At 59.8% G+C, this 25,192-nt stretch overlaps 2 protein-coding genes across 3 annotated transcripts; one reads left to right on the top strand and one right to left on the bottom strand.

Moving 5' to 3' along the window:
• Positions 1–537: 537 nt before the first annotated feature.
• SPPL2B (signal peptide peptidase like 2B) lies at positions 538–18,829 on the bottom strand. Of its 2 annotated transcripts, none has more exons than XM_049876291.1 (15): positions 18,732–18,829; positions 14,330–14,449; positions 13,401–13,583; positions 12,270–12,359; positions 11,736–11,875; positions 10,789–10,931; positions 10,122–10,218; positions 9,779–9,895; positions 8,617–8,698; positions 7,866–7,940; positions 7,171–7,233; positions 6,921–7,020; positions 6,426–6,503; positions 4,216–4,376; positions 538–2,435 (listed from the first exon to the last, which is right to left on the bottom strand). In XM_049876291.1, exons 1-15 carry the CDS (start codon positions 18,798–18,800, stop codon positions 2,163–2,165), a joined length of 1,791 nt encoding a protein of 596 aa, XP_049732248.1. In that variant the 5' UTR covers positions 18,801–18,829; the 3' UTR covers positions 538–2,162. The 2 variants fall into 2 exon arrangements, with proteins under 2 accessions (XP_049732248.1, XP_049732249.1); XM_049876292.1 differs by having other exon boundaries at positions 2,361–2,435; positions 4,149–4,376.
• Positions 18,830–18,932: 103 nt separating this feature from the next.
• Positions 18,933–24,882, top strand: LSM7 (LSM7 homolog, U6 small nuclear RNA and mRNA degradation associated). The gene is made up of 4 exons (XM_049876290.1): positions 18,933–18,960; positions 19,043–19,133; positions 21,180–21,251; positions 24,594–24,882. The coding sequence occupies exons 1-4, from the start codon at positions 18,955–18,957 to the stop codon at positions 24,734–24,736; spliced, it is 312 nt and encodes a 103-aa protein (XP_049732247.1). The 5' UTR covers positions 18,933–18,954; the 3' UTR covers positions 24,737–24,882.
• Positions 24,883–25,192: the final 310 nt, after the last annotated feature.

Here is a 25,192-nt window from a genome sequence, read left to right as displayed (position 1 = left end):
TGGGTAGAAGGATGCGTGGATGGATAGTGAATGGGTGAGTGGGAGGGTGGGTTGATGGATGAATGAGTAACCACAAAAGTAAAAGTTGCTATCAATTAGACCCTGACTCCTGGTGACCCCATGTGTGTCAGAGTAGAACTGTGCTCCATAGGGTTTTCAGAAGCAGATTGCCAGGTCTTCCAAGGTGCCTCTGGGTGGACCCGAACCTCCAACCTACTGGTTAGCAGTCAAGCGCTTAACTGTTGGTACCACCCAGGACTCCCAGGAATAAGCTAACAGCATCTAAACCGCAGGAAACAAACTAAGTTACTCCTAAGGTTCCTTCCAGCTCTGAAATCCCATTCATCAGGACATCAAACCGAAGCCCATTTCCCATCAGCCAGAGCCTCGGCTGCAAATCTGGCCTGAAGCCTTGGGCTGGCTCGGGTGGCCCTGTCCGCCCCGGGCTGAGCACTTTGCTTTCGAGCATCTTAAAAAAAAGTCGAGACTGTAAATATCAAAAGCTATGTTTAATTTTAAGATTCAAACAAAAGCAAGGCAAAAAAATAAACTGAAACTTTGAGGAAGGAACAGCCATCTGCTTTTGAGTTCCTTGATGTCAAATTTCCAAGACAAAACCGAACCCCAACTCCCCTCACCCCTGTGTACAAAATGGCTTAAGTTAAGGTGCGGTCCGTCAGCAGACGTGGTTCCAACTGGGTCCTGTCCCCTTCGAGCCCGGGGACCCCGCGGCAGGAAGAGGGCTGGCGATCTTGCCCAGGTCAGCAGTACTTTGGGGGAAACACAAACAGGTTGAAGGAGACTTTTTTCTTTTCTGTTTTCTTTTTCGAGAAGAAATCAGCATTTCCCCCTGGAGAGCCGTGGCTGACAAGGTTGTTTGCAGTCTCTGGCGCTGGTATTTGTCGGGGCTACGGTGTGACCCCGAGCCTCCTGTCTGGGACAGTCGGTGGGAAGGGCAGACAAAGGTCACCTGTGGCCAGAACGCCACCTTTGCTTTAGGTCAGCGGGAACCTCTCTGGACTTGTGTGGCCGGGGCGGGGCGGGGAGGAGCCGGGTGCGGGTTCTGTCCATTGGCTGTGGGGGAGCGCTGCTTCAGGAAGTGGCTCCCTCCAGGAGGGGTCTGCAGCGTGCGGGGGTGCGTGAGGAGGGGAGTCTGTGTGCACACCACATTTGTCGTGGGACGAGGGCCCCGCCGGTGAGGTAGAAAACAATGCACTCCAGAACTGCCTCTTGCATTCCAGGGGGGCCGCGGCCGTAGAAGGGGAAGAACGTGTGCACCCCTGCTACAGGTGGGGGCAGGATGTGGGGGCAACACGGTCTGAATGCCTGTGACTCAGAGGTGACAAAATGCCCCGCATCCCTCGATGCAGAAAAGCAGAATGGGGCCAGCACTGTGTCCCCGAAGCAGCCCGGCTGCCCGCAGCCCCCCTCCCTGAGCGGACCCCGAGGGTGGTCAGCTGGCCGGGGCACCCACCTCCACCACCTCCAGGTGCACCCTACAGGCAGCCCTGCGGGGACCCCAGAGCGCTGGGCGTTCGGTGGTGCAAGCCTAGGGCTGGGCGCTCTGGGCCGACGGGGAACCGGCTGCCCGCGGCCCCTGCAGAGCCCACACCCGCCCCACACCCACTCGGGCAGGCCCTGTGGCTGAGGCCCCAGGAGTCACAGATCTTGACACCTGCACCAGCGGGACTTCAGGATGCGCCTGCGACAGGGGAGGCAGTGCCCCCCATCCCCGCCCGGGGCAGAGCATCCCGTGGTAAGAACAGGAGCCCTGAAGGGGAGAGGAAGCGTGTTAAGCACCAGGTATAAATATGCAACAGCTGCCCAAGGGGCTGGGCACATGGACCGACCGACCAACCAGGGCTGTTCTGCTGCAGACGCTCTGCCGGCCTGGGCTGTCGGAGGAAGCCAAGCGCGGGAGGCTCCGGAGCTGCCGGATGGGCTCCTACTGTGCCCCCGGCTCGGAGCAGCGTGTCGGGGTTTGGGACGCAGTGGGTGCGAGGGGAGCGGGCGCAAGGCCTGCGAGGACCTGACAATGCAGCGTCGGCCGGGCGAGAGCACCATGTCTCCAGGTGAGGATGGCCCACACGTGTCCGCGGTCACGGGTGCCAGCTGTGGGCGGAACCAAGAGCGGGCGGGACTGAGAGCTGGATCCTGCGCTCCTAGTCTAAGGTGCTGAGCTGGGCTTCGGGCTGGCTCTGGTCCTGGTCCATATGTTCTGGGGTGCCTGCGGGGCTGGCGGACTCCTGGGTGGGTGGGCTGGCAGCAGCTCCCAGCTCCTGGGGTGCGGGTGGTCCAGGGGGCTGCTCTTCAGGGACAGTGGGGTTGACGGCGTCCTCGCTGGGTGGCTGCTGGGATGGGGGCGCGCTGGGGTCTTTCAGAAGCTGCGGACCATCAGTGGGTGCTGTGTCCCAAGGAGGCTGAGGTAGGTCTTTCTGCAAGAGAGAGGACAGGGGTGAGACAAAGGGGCTGGGGGGGCGCCCAGAGGGGGTTGAGGGGACCCAGAAGGGCTAGGGGGGACAGAGAAGGGCTGTGGGGAGACACAAAGGGGCTGTGGGGAGAGAGAGAGGGGCTGGGAGGACACAGAAGTGCCGGGGGGGATGCAGAGGAGCTGGAGGGGACACAGGGGGGCTGGGGGAGACGCAGAAGGGCTGGGGGGGACACAGAGGGGCTGAGGTGGACACGGAGGGGCTGGGGGTGGAGCAGAGGAGCTGGAGGGGACACAGAGGGGCTGGGGGGGGTGCAGAACGGCCAAGGGGGTGCAGAAGGGCTGGGGGGACACAGAGGGGCTGAGGGGGGACACAGAGGGGCTGAGGGGGGACACAGAAGGGCTGAGGGGGACACAGAAGGGCTGAGGTGACACAGAGGGGCTGGGACACCTGGGCCAGACACTCGTGGGGACAGGGTGGGGGTTTCAGTGCACGATATCCTCAAAGGGCCCAGTCCTGGTGGGTCAAGCAGAGGAGGCCCCATCCCCTCCAACGTCAGCTCCAGGCCCCTCGATGCCCTGGCCGCTGACCCCAGCACCACGTCCAGCCCAAGGAGCGCAGCTGGCGGTGTGAGGAAACCTGAGGCCCAGTGGTCGTGGTCGGGAGCATTAGGGCTGTGAAAGTCCCCTTTGTCAAAATGCCTGGCTCTTCCTGACTTGTGCTGGCCCCTGGACAGGATGTGGGGCAAACACGGTCCTGGGGCTGCAGCCTCACTCGTTCCCCCACCCCAGCTCCCTGGCTTCTCCTGAACTTTTTGGAAAACACCCGCCAGAACAGAAATCCTTTGAGGAAGACATGCACAAAAGCTGGAGGACTTTCTAGAGGGTCAGGGAAGGGGTCCATCCAGGTTAGGCCTCAAGCTTCCGCATCCATTCAAGCATTTCCCACACTGGGATGGACGGACTAGCATTGCCACGTCCACAAAGCTGAGCACAGTGACACCGCACGTGACGGGCACCTCACCCAGGGGTCCTTCACGTATGTGGACGATGTACACAGGAGTCACGTGTTCTCAGAACATAACTGGTGCTGATAGAGTCCCTCCCCACCTCCCTGAGTCACCAGTGGGCAGAGAACGGCCTCCCACTGCTGGGCCATGGCAGGTCAGCCAGGTCCTTAAGAGCCACTGCTGGGGATGGAGCTGACTGTCCCCACGTCCTCTGGCCTCCAGAGTGAATCACAGAAGCACCTCGCCACTAAGCCTGTGCTCCCGTACACGCCAAGACACATGGGTGTGTTTAATTCTCAACCTCTGTGGGAACACCAACCCACAAGCTGCCTTCCTAGGCCAGGAGGCGGGCTCGGGCTCCCCTCACCCACTCCTGACTCCACCTGTTAGCCAGATGGGGCACCGAGGGCTGACGTCCGGCAGGGGGGCCGCCTGGCCTACCCCTGAGTTTAGCACTGCTCTGTGTGGTGGAAGCTGCTGGAAGCTGGAGACCCAGGCATGTGGGTGTTACTGTGCTCAGGGACCCGCAATCACAGGGGAGATCAGCACCCGGACAGAGGTGAGCAAGGCGCCAGGCCGGCTCCACAGCCCCAGCGCAGCCCCGCCCGGACCGCCTCAAGCAGCCAGATGGGGAGGACACGACACCCAAAGCGCGGCCACAGGACACGCCAGCGTGGGGCTTAGTCACACGCAGGGCGGGGGTACTCAACTTTAATTCTAGTTAGGGCTTATTAAGCTACTATTTGTCGCAGACAGTCATAGCAAACCGGTATTCACCACAAAACCGCTGCCGGTCCAGAAGGTGCCCAGTTCCCGGCGCCAGAGCGCCACGCCGCAGCTCGTCACCAGCGTGCAGGGCACCAGGTAGAGCAGGGCGGGCTGGCCACGCTGCATCAGGGCCAGTGCCACGAACGTCACCAGGAGGCCGATGCCATAGGCTGGGAACAGCAGAACAGAGGGTGGCACGTCACCTAGGGCCCAAGGCTCGCCTGGGCCCGACAGGCGGCGCACCCACCCCACTTCTGGGGGGGTAGGAGGCTGGAGACGCACAGAAGGTGCCTCCAACGAGACAAGGAAACTTCTGGCATCTCCCAGGATGAGATCAGAGACGAGCTTGTTGGCCGTGCCACTATGGGAGAGGGGGAACGAGGCGGAGAGGCTTTCGGGTCAGAATCTGGAGAAGAGGCCAAAGGCCGGTAACCACAGGAAAGACCCGGAATCAGAGAAGCAGCTAGAGAAAGAGCTACAAAGGCGTCCAGATGTCCGATTTTATAAACCTTCACAGAAAAAAATGTTTAAATTAACATATTACGTCGTTTTTAAAAAGCCAAATCTTTGAGAAGTGAACCGTGGTTACGTAAGAAACCATCCTTGTTCTGGGAAAAGATCCACAGAAGCACTTGGGGCGAAGGGGCCCGAAGTCGTCAACGTCCCCTCAGACGCTTCAGTACACGTAAGTCTGTCTGTCTGTCTACCCCGCGCTGCCGGAGTTGGCGCCAAGCCGACCCTGACTCCCGGCAGCCCCACGGACGTCAGGACAACCACTCCGCGGGGTTTTCAAGGGCTAATCTTTTGGAAGCAGATCGCCGGCCTTTCTTCCTAGGCGCCTCTGTGTGGGTTCAAACCACCAACCTTTCAGCTGGCAGTTGAGTGCTTAACTTGTCTGCACCACCCAGGGCCTCCTACCTGTCTAGATAGAAAAACGCAACAAAGCAAACGTGATAAAAGTGGCTAACAGCTGGGAAATCACAGAACAGGAAACACGGGAGTTTTTGTACTATTCTTCAATCTGTAAGCTTGAAATGATTTTAAAATAAGAAGTTACGACGGGGAAAAAAACCACTATTTTACTGGAAAGCTTCCACCGAGGAAAAAGAGCCCGTTTGCAGCCCTCACCTTCAGCTCTATTTTTCTGGTACTAACCCCCAGGTTTCCAGGCCCTATGACACAGTCCTTACGCGTTTTACACTACCTGTACACCCGAAATAAACAAGCCAACAGAAGCAGGACACACGAGAACAAAAACGCTTGCTACCTATAAAGGAGTTTAAACGGTTTCAGTTACAGAAATCACAGAAACAATTTCACAAACTGTGGTTCAGCACAGAGAAGAGTCTCTGTAGCTGAATTCTCAAGGAACCCTGGGAGCACGATAGTTAAGGCTGCTGACCTGAAGGCTGAGGGTTCAAGCCCATCACCAGCTCTGTGGGAGAAAGACCTGGCCATCTGCTCTCGTAAAGACTACGGCCCAGCAAACCCTGTGGGGCAGTTCTACCGTCCCCCGAGGTCGCTGGGAGTCGGAGCTGACTCGCCGGCACACACAGCAGCAGCAGCTGTGTTCTGAAGGGAGGCAAAGCTTAGGAAGGTCAGGAGGAACGAGGGGAAACTGAAGTCAGGCCTGCAGCCGTATGGGGCTGGGGGCATCAAGGGGCGGACTGTAATGACCCAGAAACACACGGCAAGGTCAGCCCGTCTGCCTGATGCTGCAAGTGGGCACTTGAGGGGTCTCCCCTTCACAGGGCGGTCAGGGAGGCCAGGGCCTGTGGTCTCTGCATCCACCCCACCGAGGGGCAGGAAGGGGCGAGGTGTGGACTCCTGCCAGCCTGGTCCTTCTGAAGATGAAGGCAGAGGTGTGCATTTTTGTGCACGCGTGTGTGCAAGTGTGCATATGTGCACACCTGCATGTGTGCATGAGTGTGTACACATACGAGAACACACGAATGTGCACACATAGTTCTCTTCCTGAAGAGCTGACCAAGGTGGGGTCTGACCACACTGTTTCAAAGTGTTTCAAAACAGGCACACCCATGCTCAACAGAAATGGACCACTCGTGTATATGACCTTGGTGACAAACAAATGAAAGGAGAAGGAAAAGAAAAAAAAGGAAACAACTAAGGGAGAGGGGAGAAAAAGGACCCCGAGGCCGTGCAGGCCCAGAGCCAGGTGGGGGCCTGTGGGGTGCAGGGCACTTGCCCCAGGCACGTACCGATGGTGCAGGCCACGAAGTAGATGCGAGAAGACTGCACCTGGATGTCAAACCTGTGGCAGTAGGCCACCAGCAGCCCTGGGGAGAAAGGGCAAGAGTGGGCACTGCCCGCTGAGAGGCCACCCACTGGGGCCGCTGTGTGCCTGCTGCCCTGAGTCCAGGGCACAGGGACACAGTGGACGGGACAGGACTGACCCCACTGCCCACCCAGCACCGAGCTCCTGGCAGGCTCATGCATGGAGCTGCGACTGAGACCAGCAAAGGCTGGCTCCAACTGGGAGGCCATCCCCAAGCCCTGGGTGATAAGACCCCATGAGACAGCAAGGCGCCCCTCCCCCGGGTGCCAGGCTCGCCACCCATCAGCAGGAGCCTTGGCGGCCTAGCCTGCCCCTGCCTCCCGAGCCCTCTGACCGGTCACTCCCAAAGACACGCTTCAGCCAAAGGAGGAAAAATGGCCTGGAGCCCTGTGGGTCTGTCAGGAGCATAAGCTGGTACCTGGCACCAAGATGTCCCCGAAGCCCAGGAGGGAGAAGGGTCGGTCACACAGGGCCAGCGGGGAGGTATTCAGTCTAGGCACCTTCAGGACCATAGGCAGCTGCGGGGGCAGGGAACCCGACTTAGAGCCCCCAAGTCCTCTAGCAGATGCAAACCCTCCCAGCACGCTCTGCTTTCTCTCTGCCAGCCTCAGGCAGGGGTGTCCGCACACCCCCCGACTCTGGCCACAGGCCAGGGTGCAGAGACCCACCTTCTCGTGGGTAGCAGAGTCTGAGGGGCCAGTAGCCACTTCCACCATGATGCTGCTTCCACTCTAGAAAGAAAGACGGGCACCAGGGCTGGGCAGGTGGGCGGGCTGCCGTGGTGGAGGCCGGGCCATCGTGGTGGGGGGCGGGCTGCCGCGTGGTGGGGGTGGGCGGGGGCGGGCAGGTGGGCGGGCTGCCGTGGTGGGGGTGGGCGGGGGCGGGCAGGTGGGCGGGCTGCTGTGGTGGAGGCCGGGCCATCGTGGTGGGGGGCGGGCTGCCACGTGGTGGGGGTGGGCGGGGGCGGGCAGGTGGGCGGGCTGCCGTGGTGGAGGCCGGGCCATCGTGGTGGGGGGCGGGCTGCCACGTGGTGGGGGTGGGCGGGGGCGGGCAGGTGGGCGGGCTGCTGTGGTGGAGGCCGGGCCATCGTGGTGGGGGGCGGGCTGCCGTGGTGGGGGTGGGCGGGGGCGGGCAGGTGGGCGGGCTGCCGTGGTGGAGGCCGGGCCATCGTGGTGGGGGGCGGGCTGCCACGTGGTGGGGGTGGGCGGGGGCGGGCAGGTGGGCGGGCTGCTGTGGTGGAGGCCGGGCCATCGTGGTGGGGGGCGGGCTGCCGTGGTGGGGGTGGGCGGGGGCGGGCAGGTGGGCGGGCTGCCGTGGTGGGGGTGGGCGGGGGCGGGCAGGTGGGCAGGGCGGAGGGCCCCACCTTGGTCAGGAAGGGCGTGATGAAGACGAAGAAGACGTCGTAGATGAACAACACCAGCAAGAGCAGCGTGCAGGCCTGGGGACCAGACGCCCGTCAGGGGCCGGGGCGGACTCGGGGTGCCCAGGGCTCCACACCCGGTCTAAGGCTCTGAAGGTGCCGTCTTGAAACTCTGAGATTCGGCATGGGGGCCCATAGGCGTCCCTGCAGCCCTGTCCCACCCCCGCCCCAGTGCTGGGAAACCACCTCAGGACCCGCGCCCCCATTCCTTGCTTTTTCTTCTCCTTCCCGGAAAGGCTCAGCACTTTCTCGTTTGGACGAAGCTTTTACTAGAAAATGAGCCAAACTCGCTCGGCCCCACAGGAGCTCGGAAAGAAAGCTGGGCTTGCACTTCCCGGCGGGAGCAAGAGCCGGACTTAGGGGTTCTGACTGATGGTTCTGAGTGACGCAGGAGACGCCAGTGACCAGGGAGGGGCAACTGCCCTTTAGGTTTGTGGGAGTTTCTGAGCTCAGAGTGGGAGGGGCCCTGAGGGTCACACCTGTCGTCCCTGGGAGCAGGAGCCTGGCTCATGGCCCCAGGGGCTGCTCCTCCTCTCAGCCCCACTCTGTGTAGCCTGACCCTGCTCCTCCTCAGGAGACCCGCCTGCAGGCCCTGTCTGGGCTTTGAGCGTGTGTCCCTCAGGCAAGGACACCGGGCAGTCACCACCACGTGCTCAGCTCCCAGCTGCCCCATCAGCCCCCCTGCAGCCCTCACCTTGAACGTGGGCAGGCGGATGGTTTTCAGCATGTAGAGGCAGAAGGCGATCCCCAGGGCGTCCTGCAGGACCCAGGCCCACCTGGGGGACAGGGCGGTGTCAGCGACAGGCACAGGCTCTGGGGCAGCTTGATCCCATGCAGGCCCCAGGCCTGACCCTACTTCCGGGGGCCTTGGCCCCTGCCCTGACCATCACAGGTTGTGATCCTGCCCACCTGGCCCCAGAGAGGCCGAGGAGTGAGAGATGACCCCGTGAAGCTCGGCTCAGAGGCAGCACAGGAATGTTTGCTGGTCACTGGGGACACTGCTGACCACCATCCCCCTTCAGGAGCCAGGGCGGGGGTGGGGAGAGAGCAGAAGCACCACATCTGTTGAGCACCAGTTCCTTTGTGACAATACCCCTTAAGCCACATGGAACACTGGCTCAAGCACCGCCCAGGGTCACGCATGCTCCAAGCCCGCAGGGGCAGGGTCTGTGGAAGGCCCCAGTGAGCCTGGGTCTGAGGCTTTGGGATGCAGAGTGGACACAGCAGATATGTCGGGGCCTCCCCAACTGGCTGCTGGGACAGACTGTAGACATGGTAAGCTACCAGCCGGGCACAGCAGGAGGGGCTGGGGGCACCCAGTACTGCTGAATTCTCAGGGGGCCACCTGGGCAATGGGGGATGGGGGACATCGGACCCTCGGCCCTGGATGACACCCCCACCATATGTCTGTCCAGGAGGCAGTAGGCTCTAAGCCCCAGACAGTGCCCCCCCATGTCTGTCCTGGGGGCTGCGGCACCAGTGCCCAGCAGGAGGCAGCCGGCTCTCAGCCCTGGACAGCGTCCCCCACCACCCGTGTCCGTCCTGGAGGCTGCAGCACCAGTACCCAGCAAGAGGCAGCTGGCGTCTCTATGCAGATTCCAATCACATTCATGGCACTGGACAGCCCCAGCTCTGTCCAGACCTGATGAAACAGGCGCCGCGACCGCTGGGGCCAGGGCCAGGGCCAGCGCTGGAGGCTGCACTGCAGCTGTGTTGGGGTGTTTGTTAATAAGCCAGGCGCTGACCTGGGCTGGGCTGCTCCCATAGCCTCAGAGACCTGGTAGGGGCATATGAGGACAGCGCTCCACCTCCGCTCCCCACCCTGCTCCCTCCCTGTCCCGCCCCTCCCGACTCACTGGTCCTCGTTGCGGAAGATGCCCCACACCACGCTGACCGCAACACAGGCCAGCGCCAGCAGCAGCATGCGGACCTGCGGGCGCTTGTGGAAGTAGGGCAGGCTGTTGTTGGGGACCCTGCAGGCAGGTGGGTGGTGAGGCAGAGGGGCCACCCCAAGCCAGAGGGGTCCCTCAGCTCCCTGTTCAAATCTGTCCCTGCTGCCTGACCCTGACACCACCATCTGAACCCCCACGGAGCCTACCTGTCCACCCGCCCTGCCCCTCACTGGGCTCAGCAGGCTGGGCCCAAGAAGTGGGGTCCCTTCCTAGGGGGTGAAAGGGGTGGGAAGTGCCCCAGGCTCACCTGCACCTGCCGAAAGGCAGCCTGCGCACCAGGGGCGCCAGGCAGCTGTAGAGACCCGTGGAGGAGGCCAGACAGAAGATCCCGATGACAGCATAGACTGCAGTGGGCAGAGAGGCATGAGTGCAGGGTACAGGTGGGGGCAGTGCCGAGCCCGCCAGGCCCCCGCTATGGCTCAGTGACCGCAGCACTGATTAAAGGCCGAGCAGCTCGGGACCTGAATGGGCCCTTGTTGTGGCAACCACGCTGGGACAAGGCCTCCATTCACAGCCTGTAGCCAGCCACTGGAGAAGAAACCCCGGAGCTCTTAGGGCCTCCGTCTTCACAACGGTGGGGCAAGGACATTGCATGAAGGCCAATACTGGTGTGAGGCGGGGTGGGGAGGAGCACTGAGAAACAGCAGAGCAGCCCCCCCCACTGAGGGTGGTCCCAGGGTTCGGGGGGGAGGGGGCACCGAGGTGGTCATACAAACAGTAGGACAGCACCCCACAGTGAGGGTGGGTACCAGGGGGGCACACTGAGGTGGTCATAGAATCAGTAGGGCAGCCTCCCACAGTGAGGGCGGGTCCCGGGAGTCGAGGGGGGGGGCGCACCGAGGTGGTCGTAGAAGCAGTAGGGCAGCCCCCAACAGTGAGGGCGGGTCCCAAGAGTCGGGGGAGGGGGGGCGCACCGAGGTGGTCATAGAAGTAGTAGAGCAGAACCAGCATGGAGCAGCACATGACCACAAACACACAGATCATGACGGGCGTCACATCCACTGCCTCGTCCTCCTGCTTCTCGGGCCCATCATCCCGCTTATGCTTCATGTACCTCCTGTGGGAGACGGCAGTCAGGGTGGCCCCCCGTGATGACGGAGAACGGCCCGCAGCCCTGATTGCAGCAGAGCACCCCACCTCAGAGGTGGTCCCTCAGGTACAGGGCCTGTGGACGAGCCCCCAGGTGTGTTCACAGAGGCCGCGATCCAGCAGGTTCTCTAGGTGACTTGGGAGTGGGATCCAGGGTGCCCCTTTTCCCGGCACCCTGTTATTCCAGTTTCCATTTCCCATGCCTTAGAGAATGGCGCCTTGCCATGAAAAGAGAACATGCACATACAGGACACATATACGTGTGTGCATGCATGATACACATGTATACCGTGTACATGTATATACATGTACACGTGACCGAGTGCATGCACATGTACACTCATGCATGCACGTGTACACACGCAACACACAGCCATGCACATATTGCATGTACACGATGCGCATACGACACCCATGTGTACTATGTTCGTACACATGCACACACGTGTAACAGCCACACACACACGCACGTGACATGCATACACCCACGACACCGACGTATACTATGTGCGCACACACAACACGCACATGTGCACACACACGACACCCACGTACACATGTACACACACGTGTAACACACACCCATAAACACACACACATGCATGCACGTGACGTTCATATACCCACGACACCGATGTATACTATGTGCGCACACACACAACACGCATGAGGGGTGCATGTATGCACGACACCCAGGTATACCACGTGCGCACATACATGCTCTCACACACGTGCCGCGCGCACACACGGCTCGCCTGCGCAGGGCGCTCACTTCTTCACGTCACGGCTCCCGGCCCAGTAGCCCCCGATGGCGACGGTGCCGACGGCCATGATGAAGATGATGACCATGTTGTAGTCCAGCACGGGCTCGGTGGGCGCGTACAGCGCTGCCTTCACTGCTCGACCGAAACTCTGCCTCGGGGAACATGCTGGAGCTCAGCGCCGGGCCACCCTCCTCCGGGGGCCCCCAACAACCCCCGATGCCAAGTCTGTCCCTCTGCCCGTCATGCAAAGCTGAGGCCACGTGTCTTCGTGGGGCTGGGAGACCCCGTCCTGAGGGACCTGCTCACCCCTCACTCCTGATACGGAGGAAACTGGCTCTGACGGTACATGTTTCTGTGGCCAAGGAAGGACAAAGGGCCCTTCCCATTTACGTAAACACAAACCCTGATCCCGGACGTGCGTGAGTGCACGTGTGTGCGTGTGTGTGCACAGGTGTACATGCACACATATGTGTGCATGCCTGTGTGTGCATGTGCAGGAGAGCTGGGGGCCCTGGAGCAGGAGGAGGGCGGTGGCAGGCCACCTTGAAGATGTCCAGTGTGTCACGGTGGCTGAGCAGGGCCACGGGGATGCCGATCTCCTCGTACTGTGTCTTGTTGCCTCCAGGGGGCACCTGGGGGCCGAGAGCGGGAGGGAGGCCATGGTGGGGTGGTGCTCCTGACTTGCGGGGCCAGGCAGCCCGTGGTGGAGCTGGCTCCCTCTGAGGCCAGGGGTCCCACACAGGCCCTCTGTCAGACTATTAGCAACTGCTCCAGGAGAGCTCTGACGAGAACTGGAGCTCAGGTGTAACACACTCCATGCTCATGAGTGTGTGTGCCAGTAATGGACCCTTCCTATCGGCCAGTTTCTGGAGCACTCTCCAGGAGGTCGGGGGCTCCAGGCCCTCCCTGGCCTGGGCTCCTGCCCCTCCTGCCTACCAATGCTCCTGGCCTGGGCCCAGGTCTGCTTCAGAATGCACCTGCAGATGGTAGGGTAGATAATGGCTGGTCTGTGCTCAGAGCCAGGCTCCGTGGGGCCATGTCTGACCCCTGGCCTTAAAGCACAGCAGGGCTACAGCAGAGCCACAATGGGACCCCGACACTCGTCTTTCTCCCCTTGCCTCCCTATACTGGGCCCACCAGGCCCAGCACTATCAGCTGTGAGCACCTGCCCACCCTGGCCACTGCCTCTCCTCATGTACCCCAGCCACCCTGAGGCCCCCCTGCTCTGCCCTCCTCTACCCTAGCTGCCCCGGGGCCCCTTGCTCTGCCCTCCTGTACCCCAGCCACCCCAGGGCCTCTTGTTCTGCCCTCCTGTACCCCAGACACCCTGGGGGTCCCCTGCTCTGCTCTCCTGTACCCCAGCTGCCCTGGGGTCTCCTGGTCTGCTCCCCTCTGGACACAGAAAGAGGCCAGAACCTGGCACGCTGGCTGCCCCTGCCCCCACCAGCTGCCTGCCTGTCAGACCCTGACCCCTCTGACCACCTCCCAGCTCCATGACAGAGCTGCATGCCAGCCTGCCTCACCCACCCTGGCCTCCCGTCCAGTGTCCATCCCTGGGGACAAGGCCTCAGCACCCACAACAGGGTCTGGCCCTGAGCAGGGCAGGACATAACTCTGTGCCCACTACAGCCCAGGAAAGCCCCCAGCACCTGCCTGCTAGGGATCATACGTACCAGCTTCTCCCGGCTGACAATGAGAAGTCCACGCGCCCCGCTGCCCTGGGCCAGCCGCACTTTCTCGTAGAAGGTGCAGTTGCCCCGCGCCACCAATGGGATCTGGTTGCTGAAGCCCCCAGTGGGGAGGTCGGTGGCCGAGCAGAGCACCGAGGCCGACCAGTCCTGCAGCTGCAGCAGAGGCTGGAGGCGGGGGGAGGCGGTGGTCACGTGCTGTGCAAGACACCTGGGGTCCATCCTGGGCTGGTTCTGCCCCGACAACGGCTGGGTGTGGAGGCAAGGCCGGCCACAGACAGGAGAACAGGCAGAGGGCAGGGGTGCGAGCAGAGGGCAGGAAGCGAGCAGAGGGCAGGGGACCAAGCAGAGGGCAGGGATGAGGGCAGAGGGCAGGGTAGCGGGCAGAGGGCAGGAATGCGGGCAGAGGGCAGAGGGCAGGGGGGCGGGCAGAGGGCAGGGGGGCGGGCAGAGGGCAGGGGGGCGGGCAGAGGGCAGGGGGGCGGGCAGAGGGCAGGGATATGGGCTGTGGGAAAGGGAGCTGGCACAGGGCAGGAGAGCAGGCAGAGGGCAGGGGTGCAGGTAGGGAGGTAGCTGTCTTCCTGGTGAAGATGTGACCCACCCACACCCAGGCCCTCACAGTGTCTTCATCTGGGTCCCTCAGGGCTGCTCTAGGTGAGGTAATGGGCTGTAGTCACCCCTCAGGGCCTGGGGTCTGCAGCCCTGCACCCCGCAGCTCCTGCTCAGACATCCCGGTGGACTGGGTACCTTGTCCCCACATCCTGGCCTCTACCCCCAAGGACTGGACCTCACTGGAGCCTCTGGGTGGGGGGCATCAATAGCCGAGGACACCAGACCCAGAGAGGTGAGGGGCTCCCTGGGGCCCTGCCTGCGGTTCCCGCAGGACAGACCCCTGCGCCCCCATAGACACTCACAGCCTTGCTGAGGTCGTGCGGCAGGTGCGCCCACTGTGGGTTGTAGAGGACGCAGTAGTCCCGGCCTCGGGGGCTGCCCGACTCGGAGACCACGTGCACCATCCCATACTCACAGGCCACCTGCGGGGCGGACAGCCGTGTCAGGACACACGGCAGGGGAGCTGGACAGCCCTTGCAGGAGGGTCCGCAGTGCTCAATGAAGGGTGACCTCTATGCCCCATTGGGTTCAGGGTGGGGACAGCCACAGAGAGGGAAGGTGACAGGGAAGTGAGCCTCCCAGGAACCTGGACACCTGTCTGTCCCCACAGCTGCCTTGCTGGTTCTCAATCTCCACATCTGTGAAATGGGACCAACTGCCTCCTGGGGCCCTCTGGGGTCACTGGACCCAGGAAGGCTGGCGGCTTTCCCAGGAGGCGGGATGGCATGCCAGGCCCCTGCAGGGTGCTGTGTGACCACAGGGCTGGTCAGGATCCCAGAGGCCTTTTGGCGCCTGGAAGGCTTGGGGCCACCGGCACCACACACCTGTGGGGCAGCTGGCTCGGGCCCAGGTGGCACCCTCTGGCCAGCGCCTCCTCACTTTACAGGGTAACAGCAGGTGTCTGGTCACATCACTGCCCTGTGCTCTGGGCACACAGGACCCAACTAGTACTAGAGTCAAGTGCCCACAAGGCTCTCCCGCCTTCCCGACACCCGCGCGCCAGCTCAGCCAAAAGGCCCAAAGTCCCTGCCCCAGCGCGTGACAAGGACAGTGGCTGCGGTCTCAGACCCAGGTCCTGGCTGCTCCACTATATGTGGCCCAGGACAAGGGGCCCAAGGCAGTCCCACCTCTGGGTCTGGGAAGACCCCCTGGGCCTGCCAGGGGAACAATGGGCCTCAGGAGGGCAGTCATGAGCTGGTCACCGTGTCACACCATAACCCTTGGGGCTGTCCCCAAGTTTTCGGCCCTGGAGTCCCTGTGGTGCACTGCTCTCTGTGCTCCTGTGGCCCCTGCCCTTCTCACAGGGCAGGGATGAGCGCCCTGCTCCTCGGGGTCCCCTGGTCCCTGCCCTGGTGACAAAGGGTAGCCTGGACAAGGGGGAGATGAGCCCCACCACTGGGGAGGGCTGACGCCACGGGAGGCGCTTCACCAAGGGCTGAGGCAAGGGCTGACGTGACCAAGGTTCTCTTGGGCCCCAAGGCAGGATAAGGGGTCCCCGTCCCCAACTCCCCCGCAGACACCCTTCAGTCAGCAGTGCACCCTTCCCACAGCCCCAGCGGTCAGTCAGAGCCCCCGGCATCCAGTGAGGCTCTGCCTGGGCTGCTCTGAGAGGACTCACGTTCCACAGCAGGGGTCCGAAGTCTACAGCCCACAGGCCAAACCAGCCCACCTTCTCCTTGTGTAAATAAAGTTGTACCGGCACACAGCTGTGCCCCTCATGTACCTGTGGTCTGTGGCTTTCTCACTATAATGGGCTGAGTAGTGGCAACAGGCGGCACAGCCAGCAGACCAGAAGGTTCCCACAGAACCTTAACTGAAGCCTGCTCCACGGGATCCAGGCTGTGGGTGAAAGGGCCCATTCGTGTAATATGGGAACTGACAGAAACTTCCTTTTACAGAGCTCGTTTAAGGGTGCAGAAGTAGGCTTCACGGATTGCCCTCACAAAATCTGCAAAGCAAACTGGCTTTCCCTTAAAAAAAGGGCTGCGAGCTTTTATCAAACACCGAGAAGGCGCCACCCTCTCGCCTGCTGAGTTACGGGAGCTGGCAGTTCTTCAGTGACACACATTCTACAAACACCCTGAACTCTAGGCTGCTCCATTTGTGCCTGGGGAACCAGAGATACCTAGGACAGGAACAAGGATGGGGGTCTGCCTTCTGACAGTTACCAAGCAGATATAGGAAACTCCAGAATCTCTGTGGAAGTGGCCGACATCCAAGGGGTTTAAAAGACACCAAGGAGCCAGGTTATGGAGCAGTCTTCCTTCAAGAAAACCAGTAAACCAGTGCCCAGGGAGTCGACCCTGCTCCTGGTGGCTGAACTGTGCCCCACAGAGTTTTCAGTGGCTGAGTTTTCGGAAGTAGGTCACCAGGCCTTTCTTCCAAGGTGCCTCTTTGTGGACTTGAACCTCCAGCCTCTCAGTGAGCGGCTGAGCATGTTCACCCTTTGCATGAGCCAAGGACTGTTCCTTCCAAGAACACTTAGTGAAATCTTGGAGACGGTGAAATCATCAGGACCCAAGAATCATGGGAAAAAACACATTAAGGTGGAGGAGGCACAGGTTGAGGCGACAGGACAGCCTTCATATTCCACTTCATATACCTTTCATAGTAAATGGGAGTGGGGAGTGGTATTGGGGAGGTCACTTTTCTTGTCCAGGGTCACAAGACAGTGGCCTGTGAATTCAGGACTGTCACTGAGCAGCCTCCACCCAGCGGGAGAGTTAATCTTACTCCTGGGAGCCAGGAGTCAAATATACCCATTTCCACTACACGACTGAGAAGACGCCCCACAGCACCAGGACTGTGCCCACAAGGGGCCTTAACCAGGGTCCAGGGAGAGCAGGGCCCACTGCTCTCTTTGAGTTGCTCAGAGATTCTCTGTGGCTCACCTTGCTCAGGATAAAGCCAACTCCCCAGCGCTGTGGGCCCTGTGGACTCTGCCCAATCTGACCGTCTGCCTGAAGCCACACCCCCAACTGGCCCCTCCCTGCCGCCTCCTTCAGACCCATGGGAAGGGCCTTTCTCTGGATGTAAGCTCCCTCTCCAAGCACCAGACCATCTTATGCACAGACTACAGTCCTCAAATAATCATCAGCTCTTGTACCTCCTGGCTTTGGTCATGCTACTCCCACTGCCTACAATACCTTTCCTCTCCCTTCCCAACCCAACAAACTCCTATTCATCCTTCAAAACCCTTCTCAGGTGTCACTGCTCCTTAAGAGCTTTCCCAGGCAAATTCACCAGTCATGCCCTCTGTGGCACTCCCATGATTCTTTATCCACCTCTTCTTTTCTGAATCTCATGCAAAACATCTCGAGAGCTCAATGTCCCTGCCCTCAAAGTGTCACAGGCTGGTGAGCGAGGAAGATGAATAACCAGGCAGGTACCACGTGTTCAGTGCTACAATGTGGGCAGTAAGGGGGGGCTGGGGAGAGGGTATCCTGGACAGCTTCTGGGAGGGAGGAACAGGCAAGCAGAGACGGGAAGGATGACTAGGGGTTAACCAGGCCAGGAGTGGAGAAAGCCAGTTCCAGGGTAATAGAAAAGATCAGAGAGCAAAGTGTCACCGATAAAATCTGCATCCTGTCTGAGTCAGGAAGGGAGGGAGGAAGTGGCTCTGTGAGCAGTCACATCACAAAGACCTTTCTAAAGATGAGAAGCCACGCAAAGGCTCTCATCTGGAAGCAACAAGGTCTGACACGCTTCTGGAAAAGATGGCCCCTGCTGTGTGAAGAGTGGACTGGAGGGATTCGGGGGGAGGGACCTGAGTGACCACAGGGAGAGGGGAGGGGAGCCCCAGCAGAGGTGGTGGTGGACAGGCTCCTAAGACGTGTGAGGAGTTAGAGCTGTCAGGCAGGAGTCCTCAACGTTAAAGAGCAGCAGCGAGGTCTCGCTGATCGCGCACCATTCCCAGAGCTGCTGCGTAAGCCAGGACAGACGGGAGGTTTGGAAAAAAGGTGCACTTATGGTTGGTTTTCTGGGTATGACAGACAGCAAGCATCAGCTATCTTGTTATCGGTGCCCCACAAGAAACTGAGATCCTTAACATGAAACGACAAATAAGTAACATATTCAGCCCTCTGCTGGTCCACACTGCTCTTGCCCCCCCTTGTGCAGACAGGTAATTGGTGCTCAAAGCGAGGAACTCCCTTGCCCAAGGTCACAGAGTAAAAGATGGGGCGCAGGATTCCCCCCAGTCCGGGGCTGGGCTCTGAGCCCTGTCGCGACGCTGCCAGGCACGGGGATCCCGCGCTGACCCCCTCCAGGGCCTTCCCCGCTCCCCCGGGGCGTGTGCTAGCATCGCGCTCATTTCGCATAAGAGGAAACTGAGGCTCGGAGAGGCTCAGTCACTGGGCCAAGGCCGCAGAGCCAGAGAGCGGGGTCCTGGGCGGCGGCTGGGGAAGACCCCGAGACGGACAAGCAGGACTCGGGGGGGAGAGGACGGGGGTCCACAACTTTAGCCCGGGCCGGAACTGGGCGATACTGCAGCTAGGGGGGGTTTCCGCGGCGAGGAGGGAGAGGAGCTGGGGACGAGCCCCCAAGGTCACTCCGGGCCCCGGACCCGCGGGGCCGGAGTACGGGGGGCGCGGGGTCCCCGAAGCTGCCCCCAGCCGGGCCGGGCTGGATCCCGAGAGGGTCCCCAGGGGCGCGGGGAAAGGGGAGCCGCAGCGTACGGGGCTCCCGGGACGACGCAGCCCTCACCTGGGCCGCGAGGAGAAACAAGGCCGCCCAGAGCCGCGCCAGCGCCGCCGCCGCCGCCGCCACCGCCATGTCGGCCGGTCCCCGCAGCCGTCGGCTGATGTTTCCCAGCAACGCCCCGGGCGCCGCTGCGCGCAGGCGCGGGGCTGCGCGGCTCCTGTACGCGCGTGGGTGACGTCAAAGGGCGCGCCGGCGGCGCCTGCGCAGAGCGGCGCGGCGCGGCAAGATGGCGGTGGGCGCACGGCGGGACCGGGCGGGCGGCGTGGGGCTGGCGGGGCGTTCTCTCCGCCTCACGCGCTCTGCTTTCCTCGCAGGACAAAGAAAAGAAGAAGAAGGAGAGCATCTTGGACTTATCCAAGTACATCGATAAGACGATCCGGGTGAAGTTTCAAGGAGGCCGCGAAGGTGAGGCAGCCGCTGCCGCCAGCACCCTCTTATAGCTGTTTAAAATAATTAACAAGAGCTACGATAACAACTTAATTTTTAGGCAGCGTTTTCTCCGCTTAGACACTGCTTTAAGGGCTGCACGCGAACTAACTCATACAGTCCTCCTAACAGCGCTGGGAGGTAGATGCCGTTGTGCCCATTTTGCAGATGGGGAGACTGAGGCACGAAGCGGCGAACAGACTTAACCCAAAGTCACAGTGACGCAGCCGGGATTGGGATTCACGAGTTTGCCTCCTGTGCGGTCCTGTCCCTCCAGCTCCCTCCCAGGGGCTTCCGTTCCTGCTCCCTCTACACCAGAGTTCCTCAGCTTGGGCACTGCTGCCTGGAGGGCCGGATCGTTCTCTGGGGTGGGGCAGTCCTGTGCACTATAGAGAGTTGAGCAGCACCCCGATCACCCACTCGATGCCGGTAGAACCCTCCCCCTCCCCCCCCCCAATGATGACAGCTACAAATGTCTCCAGACATTGCAAGTATCCTCTCGGGTAGAATCGCTCCTGGTGAAGAACCCCAGTCCGGCAGTCAATCACCAGTCAGTGGGCAGAGAAATCTGTGAAAAACAGAACTTGAATCTCTGCTCCCTGCTTAAACCCTCCCTTGGCTCCCCATTGTGCCAGGATAAAATCTAAATCTGTATGTCTGAGCAGCACCTGTAGCCACAGGGCTGGAAAGGCACACGTTTGCTTCCTGCCTGGAATACTCTCACCAGGTGAACTGCCAGGCTAACCTGCTCCCAGTTCAAAGGCATTTGTTCTGGGAAGCCTTCCCTGATCCTCCACCTCAGGTCAGTCCCCTTTGTTTTAAGCTCCTAGTAGCACCTGTGGGGAAGACACCGGTGGCTCGGTGATAGAATTCTTGCCTTCCATGTGGGCGACTCAGGTTCATTTCCCAGCCAGTGCACCTCATGTGTAGCCACCACCGACCTGTGGAGGCTCGTGTGTTGCTGTGATGGATGAACAGGTTTCAGCAGAGCTCCCAGACTAAGACAGATTAGAAAGAAATGCCTGGAAATTGACTTCTGAAAATCAGCCAGTGAGAACCCTGTGGATCCAAACGTCTGATCCACAGCTGATTGTGGGGACAGCACAGGACGGGCAGCGTTTTGTTCCTGTGTGGGGTAGTATGGGCGACCGAGGGCGGCTAACAACAAGTACATGTCGCCACCTGCATCTTTATGTTTGCTAACGTGGCACTTAACTCTGCCCTGCGGGGATCTAGTGGTGAAATGGTATGTTCTCTGAGGGCAGGATTCGGCCAGGTTCTGCTCGGTGCCCATGGGCAGAGCAGGGTCACTGCATCCCCAGCCCCCCACCAAGTGCTTGGCTGGCAATATTGCCTTTGATGCTCATCTGAACCCTGTGAGGTGGCTGTCATTATGAGCCCCGTTTTGAAGAGGAGGAAGGACCCCTGCTGGTGCAGTGGGTAAGCACTTGGCTGCTAACCAAAAGGTTAGCAGTTTGAACCCACCAGCCGCTCTGTGGGAGAAAGACCTGGCAATGTACTCCCGTAAAGATTACAGCCTAGAAAATTCTGTGGGGCAGCTCTACTGTGTCCCACGTGGTTGCTGGGAGTCAGAATTGACTCGGTGGCAATGGTTTTGCAGAGGTGGAGCCTGAGGAGGTCACACAGTGGGAAGCCACAGAGTCAAAGCCCAAACCTGGGCAGTCAGGTGGCCGTCCACTCCAGGGGCGGGCAGACTTCTCCATCAAGGGCCAGACAGGGAGTATCTTATTTTTGCACACCAAATGGTCCCTGTCCTGCTGAATGGCTTCCGCCGTTGCTCGTTGGCTTGTCTCGTCTCGTTCTGCTTGGAGCTGGCTATCCCTGTTCTCCTTTCAGGGCTCCTCCCCATTCCCCCTAGTCCCCAGCTTCCTCTTCCCCTGAAAGGTGGTCCTTTGTGGGAGTGTGAACCTGCCTGGCCCTGGGGCACCGAGGATACTCATCCAAAGAATGGATATTGATCTCACGCCTTCTCGTTTCTCCTTTCCTTCTGGTGGTTTCTACAAGCCAGTGGAATCCTGAAAGGGTTTGACCCCCTCCTCAACCTCGTGCTTGATGGCACCATCGAATATATGAGAGGTGAGTTCAGGCCTTGTCCTTTTCGTTTTAAACCCGTGGAACCTATGCCTAAGTTACGGGTACCAAGCCATGTCGACTGGGTAGCTACAGGGTGTTCCATCCCCCACTGGCCCTGGTGTTCCTGCAAAGCCTGTGAAGCTCACGGTCCTAGGTTAAAAGAAATGTTTTGTTACCACATGCAGTGGTCTTTAGGTGCCTATTACCCATTGTTGTCGAGTCGTTTCTGACTCATAGCAACCCTGTGGTACAGAGTAGAACTGCCCTATAGTGTTTGCAAGGAGTGGCTGCTGGATTCAAATTGCCGGCCTTTTGGATAGCAGCCGAGCTCTTAAGCACTGCGCCACCAGGGCTTCAGGTGTGCCTATTAGGTACTTAAAATGTGCCAGGCATGGTTAGAAGGATGACGAGGGAAGGAAGCATGCGGGAGATATAGAGAGCTGGGAGGGGGACTTTGGGGCCTAGCAGGGACCACCGGGCCTGGGCTGAGGACTGCTAAGACACCAGGAGGGTCTTGCCCTTCGGGAGACCAGCAGTGTGGCTGAGACAAGACTGATTCTCCTGGAAAGTTTAACAGCATAATGTCACCACAGAGGTGCGACCTGGCAGGGCAGAGAAGTCCTCTCAGTGGGGAGCCTGCTTCAGGCTGAGCCGCCCACTCCCTCTGGAGCATCCTGGTGGCCCCTCGTTTTCTTTCTTCCACACCAGGTCTCAAGCTGACCAGGTTGCCAGCTCAGCCTTCCTGGGCAGGCAACTTTCCTTGCCCATGGAAGGGCAGCCACGTGGGGTGATGGGTGCCCGCTTGTAAAGGGGTCAGATGTATACAGCGCGCAGTGTCCCTCAGATGTGGGAGGTCCGCTACTGGGTGCTTTCATACAGCACACAGTGGGGTCCCCGCCCCCACTGCTGAGGGACTCAACACCCATCTGCCCCCAGAACAACGCTTCAGTGTGGAGAGGGGGCCCTGGTTTGATAGTGGCAGAACCAGATCTCAAATTGGATTTCTGACTTCAGAACCTGAGCTGCTGGCCCAGTCTGAGTCTCCCAGTGCTGCTGGCCAGAAACACCAAAAGCAGGTGGCTTCAACAAGCAGAAATTTACTGCCTCATGCTTCAAGGGGCTAGGAGTCTGTACTCAGGGCGCCAGCACTAGGAAAGGCTGTGTGTAGCTTCCTATGCCTTGGTGATCTCCAGGATCTTCACCTGTTTGCTTCTTTCTGTGCTTAATCTGCTCCCTGTGTGTCTTAAAACTGGTTGGGTTTAAGACGCACCCTGCATTGGATAGGCCCTCGTTAACATAACAGAAAAGGAGCCCTGCTGGTGCAGTGGCTGAGCAAACAGCTAATCAAAAAGGTTGGCAGTTTGATGGACCACAACTAGCACAGCCTCCACCAGACTGAGTCCAGCATAACTAGATGGTACCTGGCTACCACCAGCGACTGCTCTGACAGGGATCACAACAGAGGGTCCCAGACAGAGCTGGAGAAAAATATAGAACAAAATTCTAACTCGCATACACAAAAAAGACCAGACTTGCTGGCCTGACAGAGACTGGAGAAAGCCCAGGAGTATGGCCCCCAGACACCTTTTCAGCTCAGTACTGAAGTCACTCCTGAGGTTCACCCTTTAGCCAAAGATTGGACAGGCCTATAAAACAGAATGAGACTAAAGGGGCACAACCAGCCCAGGGGCAAGGATGAGAAGGCAGGAGGGGACAGGAAAAGGGATAATGGGGAACCCAAGATCAAGAAGGGGAGAGTGTTGACATGTTATGGGGTTGGCAACCAATGTCACACAACAATACGTGTACTCATTGTTCAATGAGAAACTAGTGTGTTCTGTAAAGTTTCGTCTAAAGTATAATTAAAAAAAAAAAAAGAAAGAAATAAAAACCGTTAAAAAGAAAAAAAAGGTTGGCAGTTTAAACCCACCCAGCAGGTCTGTGGGAGACAGGCTGGCAACCTGCTCATGTAAAGACGACAACAGCCTGGGGAACTTCATGGGGCAGTTCTGTCACATGGGGTTGCTGAGTCAGAATCAACTCAACAGCACACAGCCACAACATAGAAAACTGTTCCCAATGGGGCCACACCCACAGGACAGGAGTTAGGATCCTAACACATATTCTGGGGACACAACTCAATCCATGACAAGCCCCTTTCAGCACCATGTGAGAACAACAGGGAGGACTTTTTATTGCCCAGAGCTTCATAACAGCTCTCCTAGAACCTTCTGCCACCCTGGGAACCCCCCTCAACCGCCGTCGACAGCCTTGCTTGACCAGGGGTGAAGCCGGTAACTACAGGGGCTTCTGGGACTTTCCAGAAACCAGGAGCCCTACTTGTGGTTATTTCAGCTGCCCATCTGGGGACTGGACCCAGGGGCCCCTGCTGGCTCGGGACCTCTCATCAGCTGTGACCTGGTACTGCCCGCCTCCTCTGGGGTATGTGTCCTCATTGCAGAACAGGGGCAGCTGAGCAGGCTATTTCCATAATGTTCCTCCCAGCTCTGACAGTCCATGGGACATACCAGAGGGAGAGCCTTCCCATGTGGGTCGCTCCAGCCTCTGGGTGGCCTTTGGGAGCAGCACGTGGCACGCCTGGGCACATCCCCCCTGAGGTCAGGGGTCAGTCCCAGCCCCTGTGGGATGGGGGCTGGGGAGCTTGTTTTGTGGCGACCCAGCCTTCCCAGACCTTGGCCACCAGCACGACCGCCTCACATCCCTTCTTAGTGTCCTGGGGCTTCCGTAACAGAAAACACAACCCAAGACTAGGAATTTATCGTCTCATGCTTCTGGAGGACAGAGGTCAAATTCAGGACGTTGGCAGGGCCAGTGTCTGTCTCTCTCTCTATACTGCTTGGGAAGGCCCTTCTTTGCCTCTTTCAACTTCTAGTTAGGTTAGGTGCCGTCAAGTCGGTTCCAACTCAGCCACCCCAGGTGATAGAGTAGAACTGCCCCAGAGGGTTTTCTTGGCTCTAATCTCTACAGGAGCAGATTGCCAGGTCTCTCTCCCCTGGAGCCACTGGGTAGGCTTGAACCACCAGCCTCTGGGTTAGCAACCAAGTAATTAACCATTGTGCCACCAGGGCTCCTTGAGCTTCCAGTAGCTGCGGCGATCCCGGTGGGCCTGCAGCTGTGTCTTCACACGGCGTCTGCCTTCCCACTGTGTGTGTGTCTGTTCTCTGTATTCTAAGGCCCTCCTTGAATGGGATTAGGACTAGGACCCATCCTATTCCCATAAGACCCTCATTCCCAAATGGGGTCCCGTCCACAGGTGCAGGGTTAGGACTTCTGTGTGTTTAGGGTATATGATTCTGTCCATAATGGGCTCCTTCTGTCTCCCAGACCCCGACGACCAGTACAAGCTGACAGAGGACACGCGGCAGCTGGGCCTGGTGGTGTGCAGAGGCACATCGGTGGTGCTCATCTGCCCGCAGGACGGCATGGAGGCCATCCCCAACCCCTTCATCCAGCAGCAGGACGCCTAGCAGGCCAGGGGTGTGGAGTGCGAGGCTCGGTTCCCATGGACTGGACCACCCCTCCCACACTCCATGCCAACTTCTGGAACGGAAGCTCTTTTCTTTTTGTATGGGTTAATTTTTCGTTTTCTTAATAAAACTGCAAAACTCAAGTGTCGGGGAGCTGTGGGGTCTTGCTTCCTGGGTGGAGCCTGAGTCCCAGGACTGGATTCAGTCCGTCGGGGTCACTGAGTACCAGCACCGTCCAGGCTGGGTCTGCAGGGCCCAGTGGGGGAACAGGTAGTGCCTGTGGGCCAGCCCCAGGGCCCCTTGGCCCTGAGGGGGAGCTGGGGGTAGAACGGGGCAGACCCCCCATACCGGGCCAGCCCCTGTCCCAGAAGCGCCCAGAGACTAGAAGCTGCTCTGGGTGTTTCCGGAAGGGTGGAACAGGGCCCACTCAGCTACCTGTTGGGCACAGCTCTGCCT

The sequence above is a fragment of the Elephas maximus genome, chromosome 3 (genome assembly GCF_024166365.1).
Source record: "Elephas maximus indicus isolate mEleMax1 chromosome 3, mEleMax1 primary haplotype, whole genome shotgun sequence".
Classification (NCBI taxonomy): Eukaryota; Metazoa; Chordata; class Mammalia; order Proboscidea; family Elephantidae; genus Elephas; species Elephas maximus.
This window is presented reverse-complemented; position numbering and strand designations above follow the sequence as displayed.